Source organism: Pristiophorus japonicus, unplaced genomic scaffold, assembly GCF_044704955.1.
Source record: "Pristiophorus japonicus isolate sPriJap1 unplaced genomic scaffold, sPriJap1.hap1 HAP1_SCAFFOLD_476, whole genome shotgun sequence".
Classification (NCBI taxonomy): Eukaryota; Metazoa; Chordata; class Chondrichthyes; family Pristiophoridae; genus Pristiophorus; species Pristiophorus japonicus.
In genome coordinates this window covers 153,889-171,642 of record NW_027254381.1, presented here as the reverse complement: position 1 = coordinate 171,642, position 17,754 = coordinate 153,889, and the positions used below count along the sequence as shown (strand labels likewise).

General features: G+C 47.7%; 2 protein-coding genes and 1 non-coding gene across 11 annotated transcripts in view; all 3 read left to right on the top strand.

Moving 5' to 3' along the window:
* The window catches only part of LOC139252676 (zinc finger protein 239-like), a 111,017-nt gene extending 101,902 nt beyond the window's left edge, over positions 1-9,115 (top strand). For 8 of the 9 annotated variants that reach the window (XM_070873456.1, XM_070873451.1, XM_070873455.1 and 5 more), the window contains one exon: positions 1,835-3,092. In XM_070873456.1, the coding sequence (XP_070729557.1) occupies positions 2,195-2,785 (591 nt within the window). In that variant the 5' untranslated portion in view covers positions 1,835-2,194 and the 3' untranslated portion in view covers positions 2,786-3,092. Of the gene's footprint in view, positions 1-1,834; positions 3,093-9,100 lie in introns of those variants that run through there. The other variant, XR_011591503.1, reaches the window with a different exon arrangement.
* On the top strand, positions 3,988-4,185 carry LOC139252681 (U2 spliceosomal RNA). The gene has a single exon (XR_011591506.1). It is a non-coding gene; the product is annotated as a U2 spliceosomal RNA (small nuclear RNA).
* A 1,966-nt stretch (positions 9,116-11,081) lies between the features above and the next one.
* Positions 11,082-17,754, top strand: part of LOC139252673 (zinc finger protein 135-like) — a 38,285-nt gene continuing 31,612 nt past the window's right edge. Inside the window, exons 1-2 of the mRNA XM_070873446.1 lie at positions 11,082-12,224; positions 13,185-13,738. The gene's annotated coding sequence lies outside the window, so the exon portion shown is untranslated. The remainder of the gene's footprint in view (positions 12,225-13,184; positions 13,739-17,754) is intronic.

Here is a 17,754-nt window from a genome sequence, read left to right as displayed (position 1 = left end):
ATCATTAATGTACAGTGTAAACAGCTGGGGCCCCAGCACAGAACCTTGCGGTACCCCACTAGTCACTGCCTGCCATTCTGAAAGTACCCATTTACTCCTACTCTTTGCTTCCTGTCTGACAACCAGTTCTCAATCCATGTCAGTACACTACCCCCAATCCCATGTGCTCTAACTTTGCACATCAATCTCTTGTGTGGGACCTTGTCGAACGCCTTCTGAAAGTCCAAATATACCACATCAACTGGTTCTCCCTTGTCCACTCTACTGGAAATATCCTCAAAAAATTCCAGAAGATTTGTCAAGCATGATTTCCCTTTCACAATTCCATGCTGACTTGGACCTATCATGTCACCTCTTTCCAAATGCACTGCTATGACATCCTTAATAATTGATTCCATCATTTTACCCACTACCGATGTCAGGCTGACCGGTCTATAATTCCCTGTTTTCTCTCTCCCTCCTTTTTTAAAAAGTGGGGTTACATTGGCTACCCTCCACTCTATAGGAACTGATCCAGAGTCAATGGAATGTTGGAAAATGACTGTCAACGCATCCACTATTTCCAAGGCCACCTCCTTAAGTACTCTGGGATGCAGTCCATCAGGCCCTGGGGATTTATCGGCCTTCAATCCCATCAATTTCCCCAACACAATTTCCCGGCTAATAAGGATTTCCCTCAGTTCCTCCTTTTTACTAGACCCCCCGACCCCTTTTATAACCGGAAGGTTGTTCGTGTCCTCCTTCGTGAATACCGAACCAAAGTACTTGTTCAATTGGTCCGGCATTTCTTTGTTCCCCGTTATGACTTCCCCTGATTCTGACTGCAGGGTACCTACGTTTGTCTTTACTAACCTTTTTCTCTTTACATATCTATAGAAACTTTTGCAATCCGTCTTAATGTTCCCTGCAAGCTTCTTCTCATACTCCATTTTCCCTGCCCTAATCAAACCCTTTGTCCTCCTCTGCTCTGTCAAGCGGCGTCCCCACCCCCCGGCGGAATCGTTCATCCATGTGAAGCCAGAAGCAGGACCCCGAGCTCTCCGCTGGTCAGCACTTTAACGGGAGGAAAAGGAGGGTAACCAGTGAGTGTAGAATTGAACCTAGCCGGAGTCAACACCTTCAGGGGAGGAGAGGGAGAGAACATAAGAAATAGGAGTAAGCCATACGGCTCCTCAAGCCTGTCCACCATTTAATACAATCATAGCTGATCCGGTCATGGACTCAGGTCCACTTTCCTGCCCGCTCCCCATAACCCCTTATTCCCTTATCGGTTAAGAGGAACCAGTGAATGTAGAACTGAACCCAGCCAGTGTCAGCACCTTCAGGGGATGAGGGAGGGAAATCAGAGCGTATAGGACTTAACCCAGCCAGAGTCAGCGCCTTCAGGAGAGGAGGGTAAGGGGAACCAGTGAGTGTAAAACTGAACCTAGGCAGTGTCAGCACCTTCACCGGAAGAGAGGGAGAGGGGAACCAGTGACTGTGGAACTGAACCCAGCCAGAGTCAGCACCTTCAGGGGTGGAGAGGGGAACCACTGAGTGTGGAACTGAACCCGGCCAGAGTCAACACCTTCAGAGGAGGAGAGTGAGGGGACCCAGTGAATGTATTTCTGAACCCAGCCAGAATTGGTGGGTGAAAACTGGGAGTGGAGGAGAAACAGTCTAGAAATGTGCGATGGTTTGGATTTCAGCACAGCAGGAGGGACAGTGTGTGGGACAGGGATTTACAGCTTTGGAAGAACAAGAGAGGAAATAATGTTCCATGGAAACTAGATGTGTCTATTCTGAATTTATGTCTTGTACTGACAGTGATGAGTTTTATTATCTCCTTTTACAGAATATTAGAAGGGGAGATTTTCAGACAGGAAACACAAACCAAACATCACGTCAAGATCTGACGGAGTCAATCGATTCATCAGGACCTGAATATCATCGGTCTTTGAAAGTGGAGGGAAAAATGTTTGTCTGTTCTGCCTGTGGGAAAAGATTTAAAATATCAGTGTGACTGGAAAGGCACCGAGACACACACACCCAAGTGAGTGTTCCAGTGCACTGCCTGTGGAAAGAGCTTTAACCAGTTACACAGCCTGAAAAACCATCGCACCATTCACACCACGGAGAAACTGTAAATGTGTTGTGTGGTGGGCGAGGCTTCAACTGATCGTCCAACGTGGAGAGTCACAAGGATACCCGCACCATGGAGAAACCGTGGAAATGTGGTGACTGTGGGAAGGTATTCAGATCACCATCTGAGCTGGAAATTCATAGACGAAATCACACTGGGGAGAGGCCATTCACCTGCCCCGTGTGTGGGAAGGGATTCACTGGATCATCCCAACTTGTAACTCACCAGCGAGTTCACACTGGTGAGAGGCCATTCACCTGCTCTGATTGTGGGCAGGGATTCACTCGGTCATCCGAGCTGCTGATACACCAGCGAGTTCACACTGGGGAGAGGCCGTTCACTTGCTCTGAGTGTGGGAAGGGGTTCACTTGTTCATCCCAGCTTGTAGTTCATCAGCGAGTTCACACTGGGGAGAGGCCATTCACTTGCTCTGAGTGCGGGAAGCGATTCACTTGTTCATTCCCCCTGCGGAAACACCAGCGAGTTCACACTGGGGAGAGACCATTCACCTGCTCTGAGTGTGGGAAGGGATTCACTACTTCATCCAGCCTGCTGTTACACCAGCGAGTTCACACTGGGGAGAGACCATTCACCTGCTCTGAGTGTGGGAAGGGATTCACTCAGTCATCGAACCTGCTGAGACACCAGCGAGTTCACAAGTGACTGCAGGTGTTGGAATGTGCTGTTATTGCTGCTGTTAATCACAACCCGACTGAATCATGTTCATTCTGACAGTTGGGGTTTGTTTCTGATGATATTAATAACCCTATAACTGGGCTGGACTTTAATATTCTGGATATATTGCTGATTGTATTCTCGGGGCTGCAGTGTCCATTTTAGAAATTGCTGTGTGTTATCTTTCCCCTTAATTCAGCAACTCTCAACAGAAATTCAGTTTGCAATAAAATTATGCATTTTAATGTTGATCTTAAATTGATCTTTGGTACAAAATCTCCAATAGTGTCAAAGTTTCCACTGAATAAAATCTCCAATTGGAAAGAGCTTGCTGACAATTCTTACTGACTTGCACATTACACACAGTGGCCCCTCCATTATCCACCAGAAAGAAGGGAATGGGAATTGGTGGGGAATCAGTGTCCCCCAAATGTAGCCCCTCCCGTCTGGTCTAGCAATCCCCTCGCCACGGGAATGGAGACAAGTCCAGACCAAAACTGTGCACAAAGCTCCAGATGTGGTCTTAACAACGCCCTGTACAGTTGTAGCAGGACTTCCCTACTTTTATACTCCATTCCCCTTGCAATAAAGGCCAGCATTCCATTTGCCTTCCTGATTATTTGCTTTACCTGCATGCTAATTTTTTCAGTTTCATGTACGAGAACCCTCAGATCCCTCTGTACTACAGCATTTTGTAATTGTCCCCATTTAAATAATAATTAGCTTTTTTATTTTTTCTACCAAGGAGATAATCTGAAATTTTATGACATTATAGTGCATCTGCCAGATTCTTACCCGCTCACTGAGCCTATCTGTATCCCTTTGTAGATTTGTTGCGTCCTTCTCACAACTTGCTTTCCCACCTATCTTTGTAGCATCAGCAAATTTGGCTGCATTACACTCGGTCCCTTCATCCAATCATTAACATAAATGGTAAATAGTTGAGACCCCAGCACTGATCCCTGCGGCACCCCACTAGTTACAGTTTGGCAACCTAAAAATGATCCATTTATCCCGACTCTCTGTTTTGTGTTAGTTAGCCAATCCTCTATCCATTCTGATATATTACCCCCAACCCCGTGAGCTTATAGCTTGTGCAGTAACCTTTTGTGTGGCACCTTATCGAATGCTTTCTGGAAATGCAAATGTACGATGTTAACTGGTTCTCCTTTATCAACTCTGCTCATTACATCGCTTCTCGGCCTTTTGGCTAAGATCATGCGTAAATGACCTGACAGGGGAGTAGCCACCATGACCTCCGGGTGGTTCTCCCTGGATCAGGAAGGTATATGCTTGCTTTTTTGGAAACAGGAGGTGGGTGGGGTGGCTTGACCCATCCACCTCCACGGAGGTGTGTGGGGGACCTGACCCATCCACCTCCATGGCACGAACCTGGTATGGCAGTACTTCCAGGAACGGTGCAGTGGCTCTAGGCCTTTTGGCTAAGAGCATTGGCGCAGAGTGATCCTTGGCGTGTGCAAGGTGACCTCTGGCGTTTGTGATTTGACAAAGAATTGGAACGATTGGCTACGAATTTCAAAAAAAAAAACTCTGCTCATTACATTTTCAAACAACTCCAGCAAATTTGTCAACCATGATTTCCCTTTCATAAAACCATGCTGACTCTGCTTGACTGCAACATGATTTTCTAAATGTCCTGCTACTAATTCCTTAATGATGGATTCCAGTATTTTCCCAATGACCGATGGTAGGCTAACTGGTCTATGGTTTCCTGCTCTCTGCCTCCCTCCTTTCTTGAATTAGGGTGTTACATTTGCAGTTTTCCAGTCTGCTGGGAGCTCTCCAGAATTCAGGTAATTTTGGTAGATTACAACCAGTGCATCCACTATCTCTGCAGCCACTTCTTTTAAGACCCTAGGATGCATGCTATCAGGTCCGGGGGATTTGTCCACCTTTAGTCCCATTAGTTTGCTTAGTACCTTATCTCTAGTGAAAGTGACTGTTTTAAGTACCCTCCCCCCCACCCCCAACACCGCAATAGCCCCTTGATTATCAACTGCTGGGATGTTTTTAGTGTCCTCTACCGTGAAGAACAATACAAAATATTTGTTCAAAATCTCTGCCATTTCCGTCTTTCCCATTATGAATTCTCCAGTCTCATCCTCTAATGGACCAATGTTTACTTTAGCTACTCATTTCCTTATTATATACATGTAGAAGCTTTTACTGTCTTTATATTTCTTGCTAGTTTGCTCTCATCTGCTATCTTCTCTGTCTTTATCATTTTTTTAGTCGTCCTTTGCTGGTTTATAAAAATGTTCCAATCCTCTAGCCTTCCATTGTCCTTTGCAACATTATATCAGACAGGAGGGAATTGGTGTCAGTGACTGTGGGATTGGTTTATATCAGACAGGAGGGGATTGGTGTCAGTGACTGTGGGGTGGGTTTATATCAGACAGGAGGGGATTGGTGTCCGTGACTGTGGGGTTGTTTTATATCAGACAGGAGGAGATTGGTTTCCATGACTGTGGGGTTGTTTTATATCAGACAGGAGGAGATTGGTGTCAGTGACTGTGAGGTGGGTTTATATCAAACAGGAGGAGATTGGTGTCGGTGACTGTGGGGTTGGTTTATATCAGACAGGAGGGGATTGGTGTCAGTGACTGTGGGGTTGTTTTATATCAGACAGGAGGAGATTGGTGTCAGTGACTGTGGGGTTGGTTTATATCAGACAGAAGGGGATTGGTGTCAGTGACTGTGGGGTTGGTTTATATCAGACAGGAGGAGATTGGTGTCAGTGACTGTGGGGTTGGTTTATATCAGACAGGAGAGGATTGGTGTCAGTGACTGTGGGGTTGGTTTTTTCAGACAGGAGGGGATTGGTGACATGGAATCATAGCAGTTTGCAACACAGAACGAGGCCATTAGGCCCATCATATCTGTGCAGCCGAAAAAGAGCTATCCAGCCTAATCCCACTTTCCAGCTCTTGGTCCGTAGCCCTGTAGGTTAACGCACTTCCATTGCATATCCAAGTACTTTCGTAAATGCGATGAGGGTTTCTGCCTCTACTAATCTTTCAGGCAGTAAGTTCCAGACTCCCATCTCCCTCTGAAGGTTATGCTCGAACTGTGTAAAACACTAGTTAGGACACAGCTAGAGTATTCACACAGTTCTGATCACCACATCACACTATTGGGCCAGTCCAGGCTCAACATATTGGGCCATCTGAGATTTCTTATCTCCAGAAAGTGAGATATTTTAGTAAGGCTCAAGTCACTGAAATAGACAGCTTTACAATCACTGCACAGTACAGAAGGGAGCGACTGTTAATGGGAGCTCTGTTAGTGAAGTCCCCCAACATCCCAAGATAAACTGGACGTCCCTTTAACTATAAATAGGCAGAGAAAGGGGAGTCCCTATCCCTTTAAATATCTGCCCCATTTGTACAGGGCCTTAGTGAGGCCTCACCTGCAATATTGTGTTCAGCTTTGGTCTCCTAATCTGAGGAAGGACGTTCTTGCTATTGAGGGAGTGCAGCGAAGGTTCACCAGACTGATTCGCGGACTGACATATGAGGAGAGACTGGATCAACTGGGTGTGTATTCACTGGAGTTTAGAAGGATGAGAGGAAATCTCATAGAAATTTATAAAATTCTGACTGGATTGGACAGGTTAGATGCAGGAAGAATGTTCCTGATGTTGGAGAAGTCCAGAACCAGGGGACATAGTCTAAGGATAAGGGGTAAGCCATTTAGGACTGAGATGAGAAGAAACTTCTTCACTCAGAGAGTTGTTAACCTGTGAAATTCCCTGCCGCAGAGAGTTGTTGATGCCAGTTCATTGGATATATTCACGAGGGAGTTAGATGTGGCCCTTATGGGAAAAGGGATCAAGGGGTATGGAGAGAAAGCAGGAAAGGGGTACTGAGGTGAATGATCAGCCATGATCTTATTGAATGGTGGTGCAGGCTCGAAGGGCCGAATGGCCTACCGCTGCACCTATTTTCTATGTTTCTACTCCCCCGGCAGTGGGAGGAGGAACAGTGCCCGGTCTCTTTAGATCCTGACCCAGCAAGCATGCCGGATGGGCTGCCGCAGGGTCCCAAAGTCCACAATGTATTTTTTGCGGGGTTTAGCAGAAAAATTGAAAAGAGCACAGAGTCTTTGCTATATGTGTAAACAAAACACACCATTCTTAATGTTTGCTAGTCAATTCCATAGAGAGAAATTATTATCTTCACCAATTTTTTCCAGCATTTTATTTCCATTTTATAACAATGTAATTGCAGAGTGTTTAATACCTTTACCAGTTATTGATAGCCCATTGTCTTGTGTGCTCTTGTTTAGAAAGTGATGTCACACTGACCATTCTGTTACCAAGGTGACCATGTCTGTCCGCAGTATTCAGTGGGAAAGGGGATTAAATCACACCGAGGATAATGAGCAGCCCTCCACCAGTCTCTGAGCTTTATTGTCCAGTGATCACCTCACCATCACACAGAAGCTCCTGAGATTTACCCCCAGTGTGGTCATTAATGTGATGATAAAACTGACGTTGGGGTGAAAGAGGAGTTGGGGGTGAGGACTTGGAGAGTAGAGGTGAAGGAGGGGTTCGGTTGAGGAGTTGGAGAGTAGGAGTGGTTAGGGTGAAGGAGGGGTTGGGGAGTAGGGGTGAAGGAGGGGTTGGGGAGTAGGGGTGAAGGAGGGGTTGGGGTGAGGGTGATTGGAGAGTAGGGGTGAAGGAGGGGTTGGGGTGTGGATGATTGGAGAGTAGGGGTGAAGGAAGGGTTTGAGTGAGGGTGTTGGAGAGTAGGGGTGAAGGAGGGGTTGGGGTGTGGATGATTGGAGAGTAGGGGTGAAGGATGGGTTTGAGTGAGGGTGTTGGAGAGTAGGGGTGAAGGAGGGGTTGGATTGAGGAATTGGAGAGTAGGGGTGAAGGAGGGGTTGGATTGAGGAATTGGAGAGTAGGGGTGAAGGAGGGGTTGGGTTGAGGGGGATTGGAGAGTAGGAGTGAAGGAGGGATTGGGGTGAGGGAAGTTGGGGTGGGGAGTTGGGTGAAGGAGGAGTCGGGGTGAAGGAGGGATTGGGGTGAGGAATTGCAGAGTAGGGGTGAAGGAGGGATTGGGGTGAGGAGTTGCAGAGTAGGGGTGAAGGAGGGATTGGGGTGAGGAGTTGCAGAGTAGGGGTGAAGGAGGGATTGGGGTGAGGAGTTGCAGAGTAGGGGTGAAGGAGGGATTGGGGTGAGGAGTTGCAGAGTAGGGGTGAAGGAGGGATTGGGGTGAGGAGTTGCAGAGTAGGGGTGAAGGAGGGATTGGGGTGAGGAGTTGGGGAGTCGGGGTGAAGGAGGGATTGGGGTGAGGAGTTGGGGAGTAGGGTGAAGGAGGGATTGGGGTGAGGAGTTGAAGAGTAGGGGTGAGGGAGGGGTTGGATTGAGGCTGGTTGGAGAGTAGGAGTGAAGGAGGGATTGGGGTGAGGGGGCTTGGGGTGAGGAGTTGGGGAGTTGGGTGAAGGAGGGTTTGGGGTGAAGAGTTGGAGAGTAGGGGTGAGGGAGGCGTTGGATTGAGGCTGGTTGGAGAGTAGGAGTGAAGGAGGGATTGGGGTGAGGAGTTGGAGAGTAGGGGTGAGGGAGGCGTTGGATTGAGGCTGGTTGGAGAGTAGGAGTGAAGGAGGGATTGGGGTGAGGAGTTGGAGAGTAGGGGTGGCTGGTGTGTAACGGTCAGCACAAGTTAAAAAAATCCACGGACAGGCATTTTCCACCCTTCAACATGTAGTTCGAGATCCAGAATATTAGGTTCTTCATTGAAAAACCTGTGAACTCAACCCTTTTTGGCGTAGAAACAAGTCATCCTCGTTTCGAGGGACTGCCTATGATGATGATGGTGGTGCAAGATTACCGAGAGGGTTCTTTAATATGGAAATGACTTCAAGGTGTTAATGACTTTGAACTTTGCTGGAACAAATGAGAAGAACTCCAGTAATGTTCAACTTCTTATCTGCAGTAATGGATCTTGAATACCACAGCATGGTGCCAAATGGAACTTAAGACTTAAAAAAAAATGCTTGGAATGAATGATTTGGTATCATGTGTTATCTTGCATGACAGGTTGCTCGAGATGGAATAAAATGGACTTGCAGCAAACACATTGCAGATACCTTTTGTATTGTTCCATCACAAAGGCTGGACATGGGTTTTTGTTAAAATAAAATAGACTATCTAAATAGATAGGAGTTGCTGCTCAAGCATTCGGGAAGGGAAATTAATTCATATAACCTAAGTTTGAGCTGTGCAGGGAAGACCTCTCACAGAGCGGTGCTATTTTTTCTTTCGTTTTTTTTTTGCAGAAGCAAGTGGAAGAGAGGTCGCAGGATGAAATATCGCAGCCAGCAAGGTCCAGGTGAACGAGGGAAGGCCAGTGTGCCTACAATACGGGGGACGCATCGCTGATCTACGTTCTTCCTGGTTAAGGAACGCTTCGCCTTCAAATTTTTCATGCTTATTTTCAGATCCCTCCATGGCCTCGCCCCTCCCTATCTCTGTAATCTCCCCCAGCCCCACAACCGCTGAGATATCTGCTCTCCTCTAATTCTGCCTTCTTCAGCATCCCTGATGGTAATCGCTCAACCTTCTGTTGCCTAGACCCCAAACTCTAAAACCTCTCCGCCTCTCATTCCTCCTTTAATCTGCTCCTGAAAACCTATGACTTTGACCAAGCTTTTGGTCACCTGTCCTGATATCTGCTTATGTGGCTTGGTGTTATGTTTTTGTCTTATAATACTCTGTGAAATTCTTTAAGACGTTTTACACATTAAAGGCATTATATAAATACAAGTTTTTGTTTTTGTTTTTGCTGATTCCCTTGATTTGACCTTTCATGGTATTATATAGAATGTGCAGCAGAGAAACACACCATTCAGCCCAACTGGTCTATGTCAGGGTCTAAACTCCACACGACCCTCCTCCCACCCTATCAACATATCCTCCTATTCCTCTACAGTGAGGAGTTCTACAGTCACTGGTAGAAACATAGAAAATAGGTGCAGGAGTCGGCCATTCGGCCCTTCGAGCCTGCACCACCATTCAACAAGATCATGGCTGATCACCCACCGCAGCACCTCCACACCCGCCGACCCCCCCAGCCGCAAGGATCACATCCAACTCCCTCCCGAACACATCCAATGAACCGGCATCAACAACTCTCCGCAGCAGGGAACCCCACAGGCCAACAACTCCCCGAGTGAAGAAGTCTCTCCCATCCCAGTCCCAAACAACCCACCCCCCATCCCAAGAACGTGCCCCCGCCCCCCCCCCCCGACTCCGGACCCACCCAACACCGGGAACACTCCCCCCACATCCAACCCGCCCCTTCCCGTCAGAATCCTTCCCAAATGCCGAACACCCCCGGATGTCGAGCCCCCAGCCCCGGCTACCTCGGAGCCACGCCCGGCGACGCCAACCACACCACATCCACCAACCGCCATCTGCGCAGTCAACCCGTCCACCCCACTCTGAACAGTCCCTGCACCGAGGCACAGAGCCCCCAGGCCCGCCCCTCCAACACACTTCGCCCCCCCAGACCTCCGCTGCAATGTGGCCCCTCCCGTCCCCTGTCCTGGGTTTCTCCGCCCCCCACCTCTACCACTCTCCCCTCCATCCCCCGCCCCCGTCTCCCCTCCACTTCCCTCTGCCTCCCCGCACAGGCTCCCAACTTAGGGGCGGCAGCCTTCTGGGGCCGGGAATTTTAGCCCCCAGCGTGGAAATCCTGCTCCCGCCGCAGAATTGGCCTTACCACCCCTCAATGGAAGCGGAGCGCAATTTCCCACACTCCTAGTGCCCATCCAAAGGGCCAATGTGTGAGGGTATGCAGTGATTGTTGGCAGCCTATTCAACTTTGAGGGCATCACAGTCCAAAACAACGCCTCCTTTGCAGACTTGGCCTTTGCTGCTGGGGTGAGTGGACAGTGATCAGTTGCAGGAGCCCAGGGCACTGACGTTAACTGCAGTCTCCCCAACTGCAGCCCAGGCTGGGATCCGCTGACAACCCCCACAGTGAGCAGCTGGAATGTGCAACCTCTCCTGGTCTGCACTGGGGAGCAAGGGAGGTCAAGGGTCAGCACAGAATCAAATCAACCTTGACCCCCAGCCTCCCTCACTCAGGAGAACCAAGTTGCATTGATATAATGTCGTCTGCACTTTTCACGACGTCAACACGTTCCAGCCCGCGTCAACCTCGGCCGCCCGCCCACTGTTCCCGCGATCTCGCTCCCCATTGGTCGGGAGCTCCTGTCAATCAGGCCGTGGGCCCGGGTCACGTGCCCCCTCGAGTGCGCGCGCCGCCCAACGGCTGGAGGCAGAGAGAAGGTTCTGGAGCGGGGAGGAGGAGGAAGCGGCAGCGGCGCAGGGGAGCCCCGGAACCGGCGGGGAGGCTTTCTAAACACCCGGGGTAGGCCTCAGGCCCCCAACAACAACCTGCGGCTCCGGCGTTTGCCCCGAGCTCGAGTGGGTCAGACCCTTCGGGGAGGCGGGAGGAGATTGTGGGGGCGGCGGAGGGTGTGGACCCGCGGGTGGGCCGGGGAGCTTCACCCACACCCGCTGTAGGCCTCAGGCCCCAATCAAAGCCCACAGGCTGAGCCCGGCTTTGTCCCCCCCGCCCCCGCGGTGACAGGCCCAGGGGCTGGCTCACTCTGGCTGCCTGCCTCTCCTCCACGGTCAGGGAAGGAGGGAGAGAGAAAACGGGCAACTCGGGGCCAGTTAGTCTGACATCAGTCCTTGGGGGGAAATGCTGCAATCCATTACTACACAAGTGTAACAGGGCACTGAGAAAATCAGGCTCTCAGTCTGCTCTCAACATGGTCTTGTGGGAGGGAAATCGTCTTTAATACATTTATTAAGCTTTTTGAGGATGTCAGCAGCAGGGTGGATGAAGGGGAACCAGTGGCTGTAATGTTGCAGGATTTCCAAAACGCATTTGATGTGCCACATAAAATGCTAATTGAGAGCTCACGGAGTTGGGGGTAATATATTAGCACGGATAGAGGATTGGTTAACGGACAGAGAGTCGGGATACACGGGCCATGTTCCGGTTGGCGGGCTGTAACTAGTGGGGGTACTGCAAGGATCTGTCAGCTTTGGTCTTAGCTTTGCTTTGGCCTCAGCTATTTACAATTTATATTAAACACTTGGATGAAGGGATCAAGTACAATGTATCCAAGTTTGCTGACGATACAAAGCCAGGTGGGAAAGAACGCTGTGAGGAGGACGCAAAGAGCCTGCAAAGGGATATGGACAGGTCAAGAGAGTGGGCAATAAGGTGGCAGATGGAGTATAATGTGGGGAAATGTAAGGTTGTTCACTTTAGTAGGAAGAACAGAAAAACAATATTTTTTAAATGGTGAAAAACTAATAAATGTTAGTGTTCAGAGAGATTCAGGTGTCCTCGTACAGGAAACACAGAGCGCTGGCATGCAGGTACGGCAAGCAATCAGGAAGGCATGTGGGCCTTTATTGCCAGGGGGTTAGAGTACAAGAGTAAGGAAGTCTTGCTACAATTGTACAAGGCCTTGGTGAAACCACACCTGCAGTACTGTGCACAGTTTTGGTCTCCTTATCTGAGGAAGGATATACTTGCCTTAGAGAGAGTGCAATGAAGGTTCACCAGATTGATTCCCGGGATAGGGGGATTGTCCTATGAGGAGGGATTGAGCAGTATGGGCCTATACGCTCTGGAGTTTAGAAGAATAAGAGGGGATCTCATTGAAACATGTAAAATTCTGAGGGGGGCGGACAGGGTAGATGCTGAGAGGTTGTTTCCCCCGACTGGAGAGTCTGGAAATAGGGCCCACAGTCTCAGAATAAGGGGGTTGGCCATATAAGACTGAGATGAGGAGCAATTTCTTCACTCAGAGGTTTGTAAATCTTTGGAATTATCCACCCCAAAGGGCTGTAGGTGTTGAGTATATTCAAGGCTGAGATAGATAGATTGTTGGACTCTGGGGGAATCAAGGGATATGGAGATCAGGCAGGAAAGTGGAGCTGAGGTTGAAGTTCAGCCATGATCATATTGAATGGCGGAGCAGGCCCAAGGGGCTGTATGGCCGATTCCTGCGCCTAATTCTTGTGGTCTTTTGTCTTGTCGGTGCCCGGATGGCCCTGGAGAGGGAACATGCGGTGTGCATTGGTTCCTTGATGACTCCCGTGACTGGTGGCACCTCAGGGTATCGGAGTGTCTCATACACACTGGGAACAACATTCTGGTTTAGTTGGGAAGGTTCCCTTTGCTTTTGTTGCTTACTTTGGCGCCTTTTAATTCGATTGGATCACATGTTTGTCGGAACAAGAGAGGAAAGAATATTCCATGGAAGCTGGAATTGTCTGTTTTGATTTTCTGCCCTGGACTTACAGTAATGACTTTTGTGAACTCTTTTACAGGGTATTAGAAGGGGAGGATTTACAGACGGGAAACTCAAACCAAACCACATCAAGATCTGACAGAGTCACTCGATTCATCAGGACCTGAATATCATCGGCCTTTGAAAGTGGAAGGAGAAATGTTTGCCTGTTCTGCCTGTGGGAAAAGATTTCAAATATCAGTGTGACTGGAAAAGCACCGAGACATACACACCCGAATGAGATTGTTCCAGTGCACTTATTGTGGAAAGAGCTTTAACCAGTTACACAGCCTGAAAAAACATCGCACCATTCACAGTGAGGAGAAACTGTACACATGTTCTGTGGGGACCAGGCTTCAACTGATCGTCCAACCTGGAGAGACACACGGACACCCCGCACCATGGAGAAACCGTGGAAATGTGGGGACTGTGGGAAGGGATTCAATTACCCATCCCTGTTGGAAACTCATCACTACAGTCACACCAGGGAGAGGTCGTTCTGCTCAGAGTGTGGGAAGGGATTCACTCGCTCATCCACCCTGTCGGCACACCAGCGTCACTGACACCACGTGGACTGGGAAAGTATGTTAAAGGGTAAGACTAGAAACGCAGTGGCAAACATTTAAGGAGATATTTCATAACTCAGCAAAGATTTATTCGTGAGAAATAAAGATGCTTAGAGAAGGCTGAACCATCCCTGGCTAACTAAGGAAGTAAAGGATGGTATCAAATTGAAAAAAAGGCATACAATGTTGTGAAGGACAGTGGAGGCCAGAGGATTGGGAAATTGTTAGAAACCAGCAAAGGACGACTAAAAAAATGATGACAGAGAAGATAGCAGTTGAGAGCAAACTAGCAAGAAATATCAGTAAGAGCTTCTACAGGTATATAAAAAGGAACCGAGTAGCTAAAGTAAACATTGGTCCTTTAGAGGATGAGACTGGAAAATTAATATTGGGAAACACGGAAATGGCAGAGATTTTGAACAAATATTTTGTATTGGTCTTCACGTTAGAGGACACTAAAAACATCTCAATGGTTGATAATCAAGGAGCTATTGTGCGGGGAGGGGGGACTTAAAACAGTCACTATCACTAGAGATAAAGTACGAAGCAAACTAATGGGACTAAAGGTGGACAAGTCCCCTGGACCTGATGGCATGCATCCTCGGGTCTGAAAAGAAGTGGCTGCAGAGATAGTGGATGCACTGGTTGTAATCTACCAAAATTCCCTGAATTCTCCAGCGGACTGGAAAACCGCAAATGTTACATTCCTATTTAAGAGACGGAGACAGAAAGCAGGAAACTATAGACCAGTTAGCCTACCATGTCATTGGAAAATACTGGAGTCCATCATTAAGGATGTAGTAACAGGACATTTAGAAAATCATATTGCAGTCAAGCAGAGTCAGCATGGTTTTATGAAAGGGAAATCATGTTTGACAAAGTTGCTGGAGTTGTTTGAGGATGTAATGAGCAGAGTGGATAAAGGAGAACCCGTTGGTGTCATATATTTGGATTTCCAGAAAGCATTCGATAAGGTGCCACACAAAAGGTTACTGCACAAGCTAAGAGCTCACGGGCTTGGGGGTAATATATTAGCATGGATAGAGGATTGGCTAAGTAACAGAAAACTGAGAGTTAGGATAAATGGGTCATTTTCAGGTTGGCAAACTGTAACTAGTGGTGTGCTGCAGGGATCAGTGCTGGGGCTTCAACTATTTATAATTTATATTAATGACTTGGATGAAGGGACTTAGTGTAATGCAGCCAACTTTGCTACTGATACAAAGATAGGTGGAAAGCAAGTTGTGAGGAGGACGTGAAGAATCTACAAAGGGATTTGGATAGGCTCAGTGAGTGGGCAAAAATCTGGTAGATGGACTATAATGTGGTAAAATGTCAGGTTATCCCCTTTGGTAGGAAAAATTAAAAAAATTATTATTTAATTGAGGACGATTACAAAATGCTGTAATACAAAGAGATCTGGGCGTTCTTATACATGAAACTCAAAAAGTTAGCATGCATGTACAGCAAACAATCAGGAAGGCAAATGGAATGCTGGCCTTTATTGCAAGGGGGATGGAGTATAAAAGTAGGGAAGCCCTGCTACACCTGTACAGGGCGTTGGTAAGACCACAGCTGGAGTACTGCGCACACTTTTGGTCTGGACTTGTCTCTATTCCCGTGCCGAGGGGATTGCTACACCAGACGGGAGGGGCAACATTTGGGGACACTGATTCCCCACCAATTCCCATTCCCCTTCTTGGGGATAATGGAGGGGCCACTGTGTGTAATGTGCAAGTCAGTAAGAATTGTCAGCCAGCTCTTTCTAATTGAAGATGTTCTTCAGTGGAAACTTTCATACTATTGTAGATTTTGTACCAAAGATCAACTTAGGATTAAAGTAAAAGTTCATAATTTTATTGCAAACTAAATTTCTGTTGAGAGTTGCTGAATTAAGGGGAAAGATAACATACAGCGTTTCTTAAATGGACACTGCAGCCCCAAGAACACAATCAGCAATGTATCCAGAATATTAAAGTCCAGCCCAGTTATAGGGTTATTAACATCAGCAGAAACAAACCCCAACTGTCAGAATGAACATGATTCAGTCGGGATGTGATTAACAGCAGCAATAACAGCAGATTCCAACCCCTGCAGTCACTTGTGAACTCCCATGTGTGTCAGCAGGTCGGATGACCGAGTGAATCCCTTCCCACGCTCCGAGCAGGTGAACGGTTTCTCCTCAGTGTGAACTCTCTGGTGAGTTACAAGTTGGGATGACCCAGTGAATCCCTTCCCCCACATGGGGCAGATGAACGGCCTCTCCCCAGTGTGACTGCGTCGATGAATTTCCAGCTCTCACGGTTTTCTGAATACCTTCCCACAGTCCCCACATTTCCATGGTTTCTCCATGGTACGGATATCCTTGTGACTCTCCATGGTTGGACGATCAGTTGTGAATGGTGTGATGTTTTTTCAGGCTGTGTAACTGGATAAAGCTCTCACTAGGGTGTGTGTGTGTCTCGGTGCCTTTCAAGTCACACTGATGTTTGATATCTTTTCCCACAGACAGAACAGGCAAACATTTCTCCTTCCACTTTCAAAGACCGATGATATTCAGGTCTTGATGAATCGATTGACTCCGTCAGATCTTGACGTGATGTTTGGTTTGTGTTTCCTGTCTGAAAATCTCCCCTTCTAATATTCTGTAAAAGGAGATAACAAAACTCATCACTGTCAGTCCAAGACAGAAATTCAGAATAGACACATCTAGTTTCCATGGAACATTCTTTCCACTCTTGCTCTTCCAAAGCTGTAAATCCCTGTTCCACACATTGTCCCTCCTGCTGTGCTGAAATCCAAATCAACACACATTTCTAGACTGTTTCTCCTCCACTCCCAGGTTTCACCACCAATTCTGTCTGGGTTCAGGTCGACACTCACTGGTTCCCCTCCCCCTCCTCCCCTGAAGGAACAATGCAGATGGAGCTTTACTCTGTATCTTACCCTTGCTGTACCTGCCCTGGGAGTGTATGATGGGACAGTGTTGAGGGAGCTTTACTATGTATCTGGCTCTTGCTGTATCAACATGGGAATGTTTGATGGGACAGTGTAGAGAGAGCTTTCCTCGATATCTAACCCTTGCTGTACCTGCCCTGGGAATGCTTGCTTGGACAATGTAGAAGGATCTTTGTTTTGTGTTTTAACACGAGCTGTCCCATCCCTGGGAGTTTTTGGATGGTACAGTGTAGAGGGAGCTTTACTCTGTATCTAACCCGTGCTATACCAACCGTGGGCATTTTTGAAGGACCAGGGTACAGGGAGCTTTATGGTGTATCTAGGAGCTTTACTCTATCTAAATAATGCTATACTTGCCCTGTGAGTTTTTGATGGTAATTGCATAGTAAGCTTTGCTCTATCTAAACTGTGCTGTACCTGCCCTGGGAGTGATTGATGGGAAGGTATAGAGTGAGATTTTCTCTATCTCACTCGTGCTGTACCTGCCCTGGATGTGTCTAATTAGTGAGTGTAGAACATAAGCACAAACGAATATAAGAAACTGGAGCAGCAGCAGGCCATACTGCCCCTCGAGCCTGCTCCGCCACCCAACACGATCATGGACGATCCGATCATGGACTCGGGTCCAATTCCCTGCGCTCCCTTTAACCCTTTATTCCCTTATCAGTTAATAAACTGTCTTATCTCTGTCTTAAATTTATTCAATGTCCTGTCTTCCACAGCTCTCTGAGGCAGCAAATTCCACAGATTTACAACCCTCAGAGAAGAAATTCCTCCTCATCTCAGTTTTAAATGGGCGGCCCCTTATTCTAAGATTATGCCCCCTAGTTCTAGTCTCCCCTGTCGGTGGAAACATTCTCTCTGCATCCACCTTGTCAAGCCCCCCCCCCTCATAATTTTATACGTTTCGATAAGATCACCTCTCATTCTTCTGAATTCCAATGAGAAGAGGCCCAACCTTCTCAACCTTTCCTCATAAGTCAGCCCCCTCATCTCCAGAATCAACCGAGTGAACCTTCTCTGAACTGCCTCCAAAGCAAATATATCCTTTCGTAAACATGGAAACCAAAACTGTACGCAGTATTC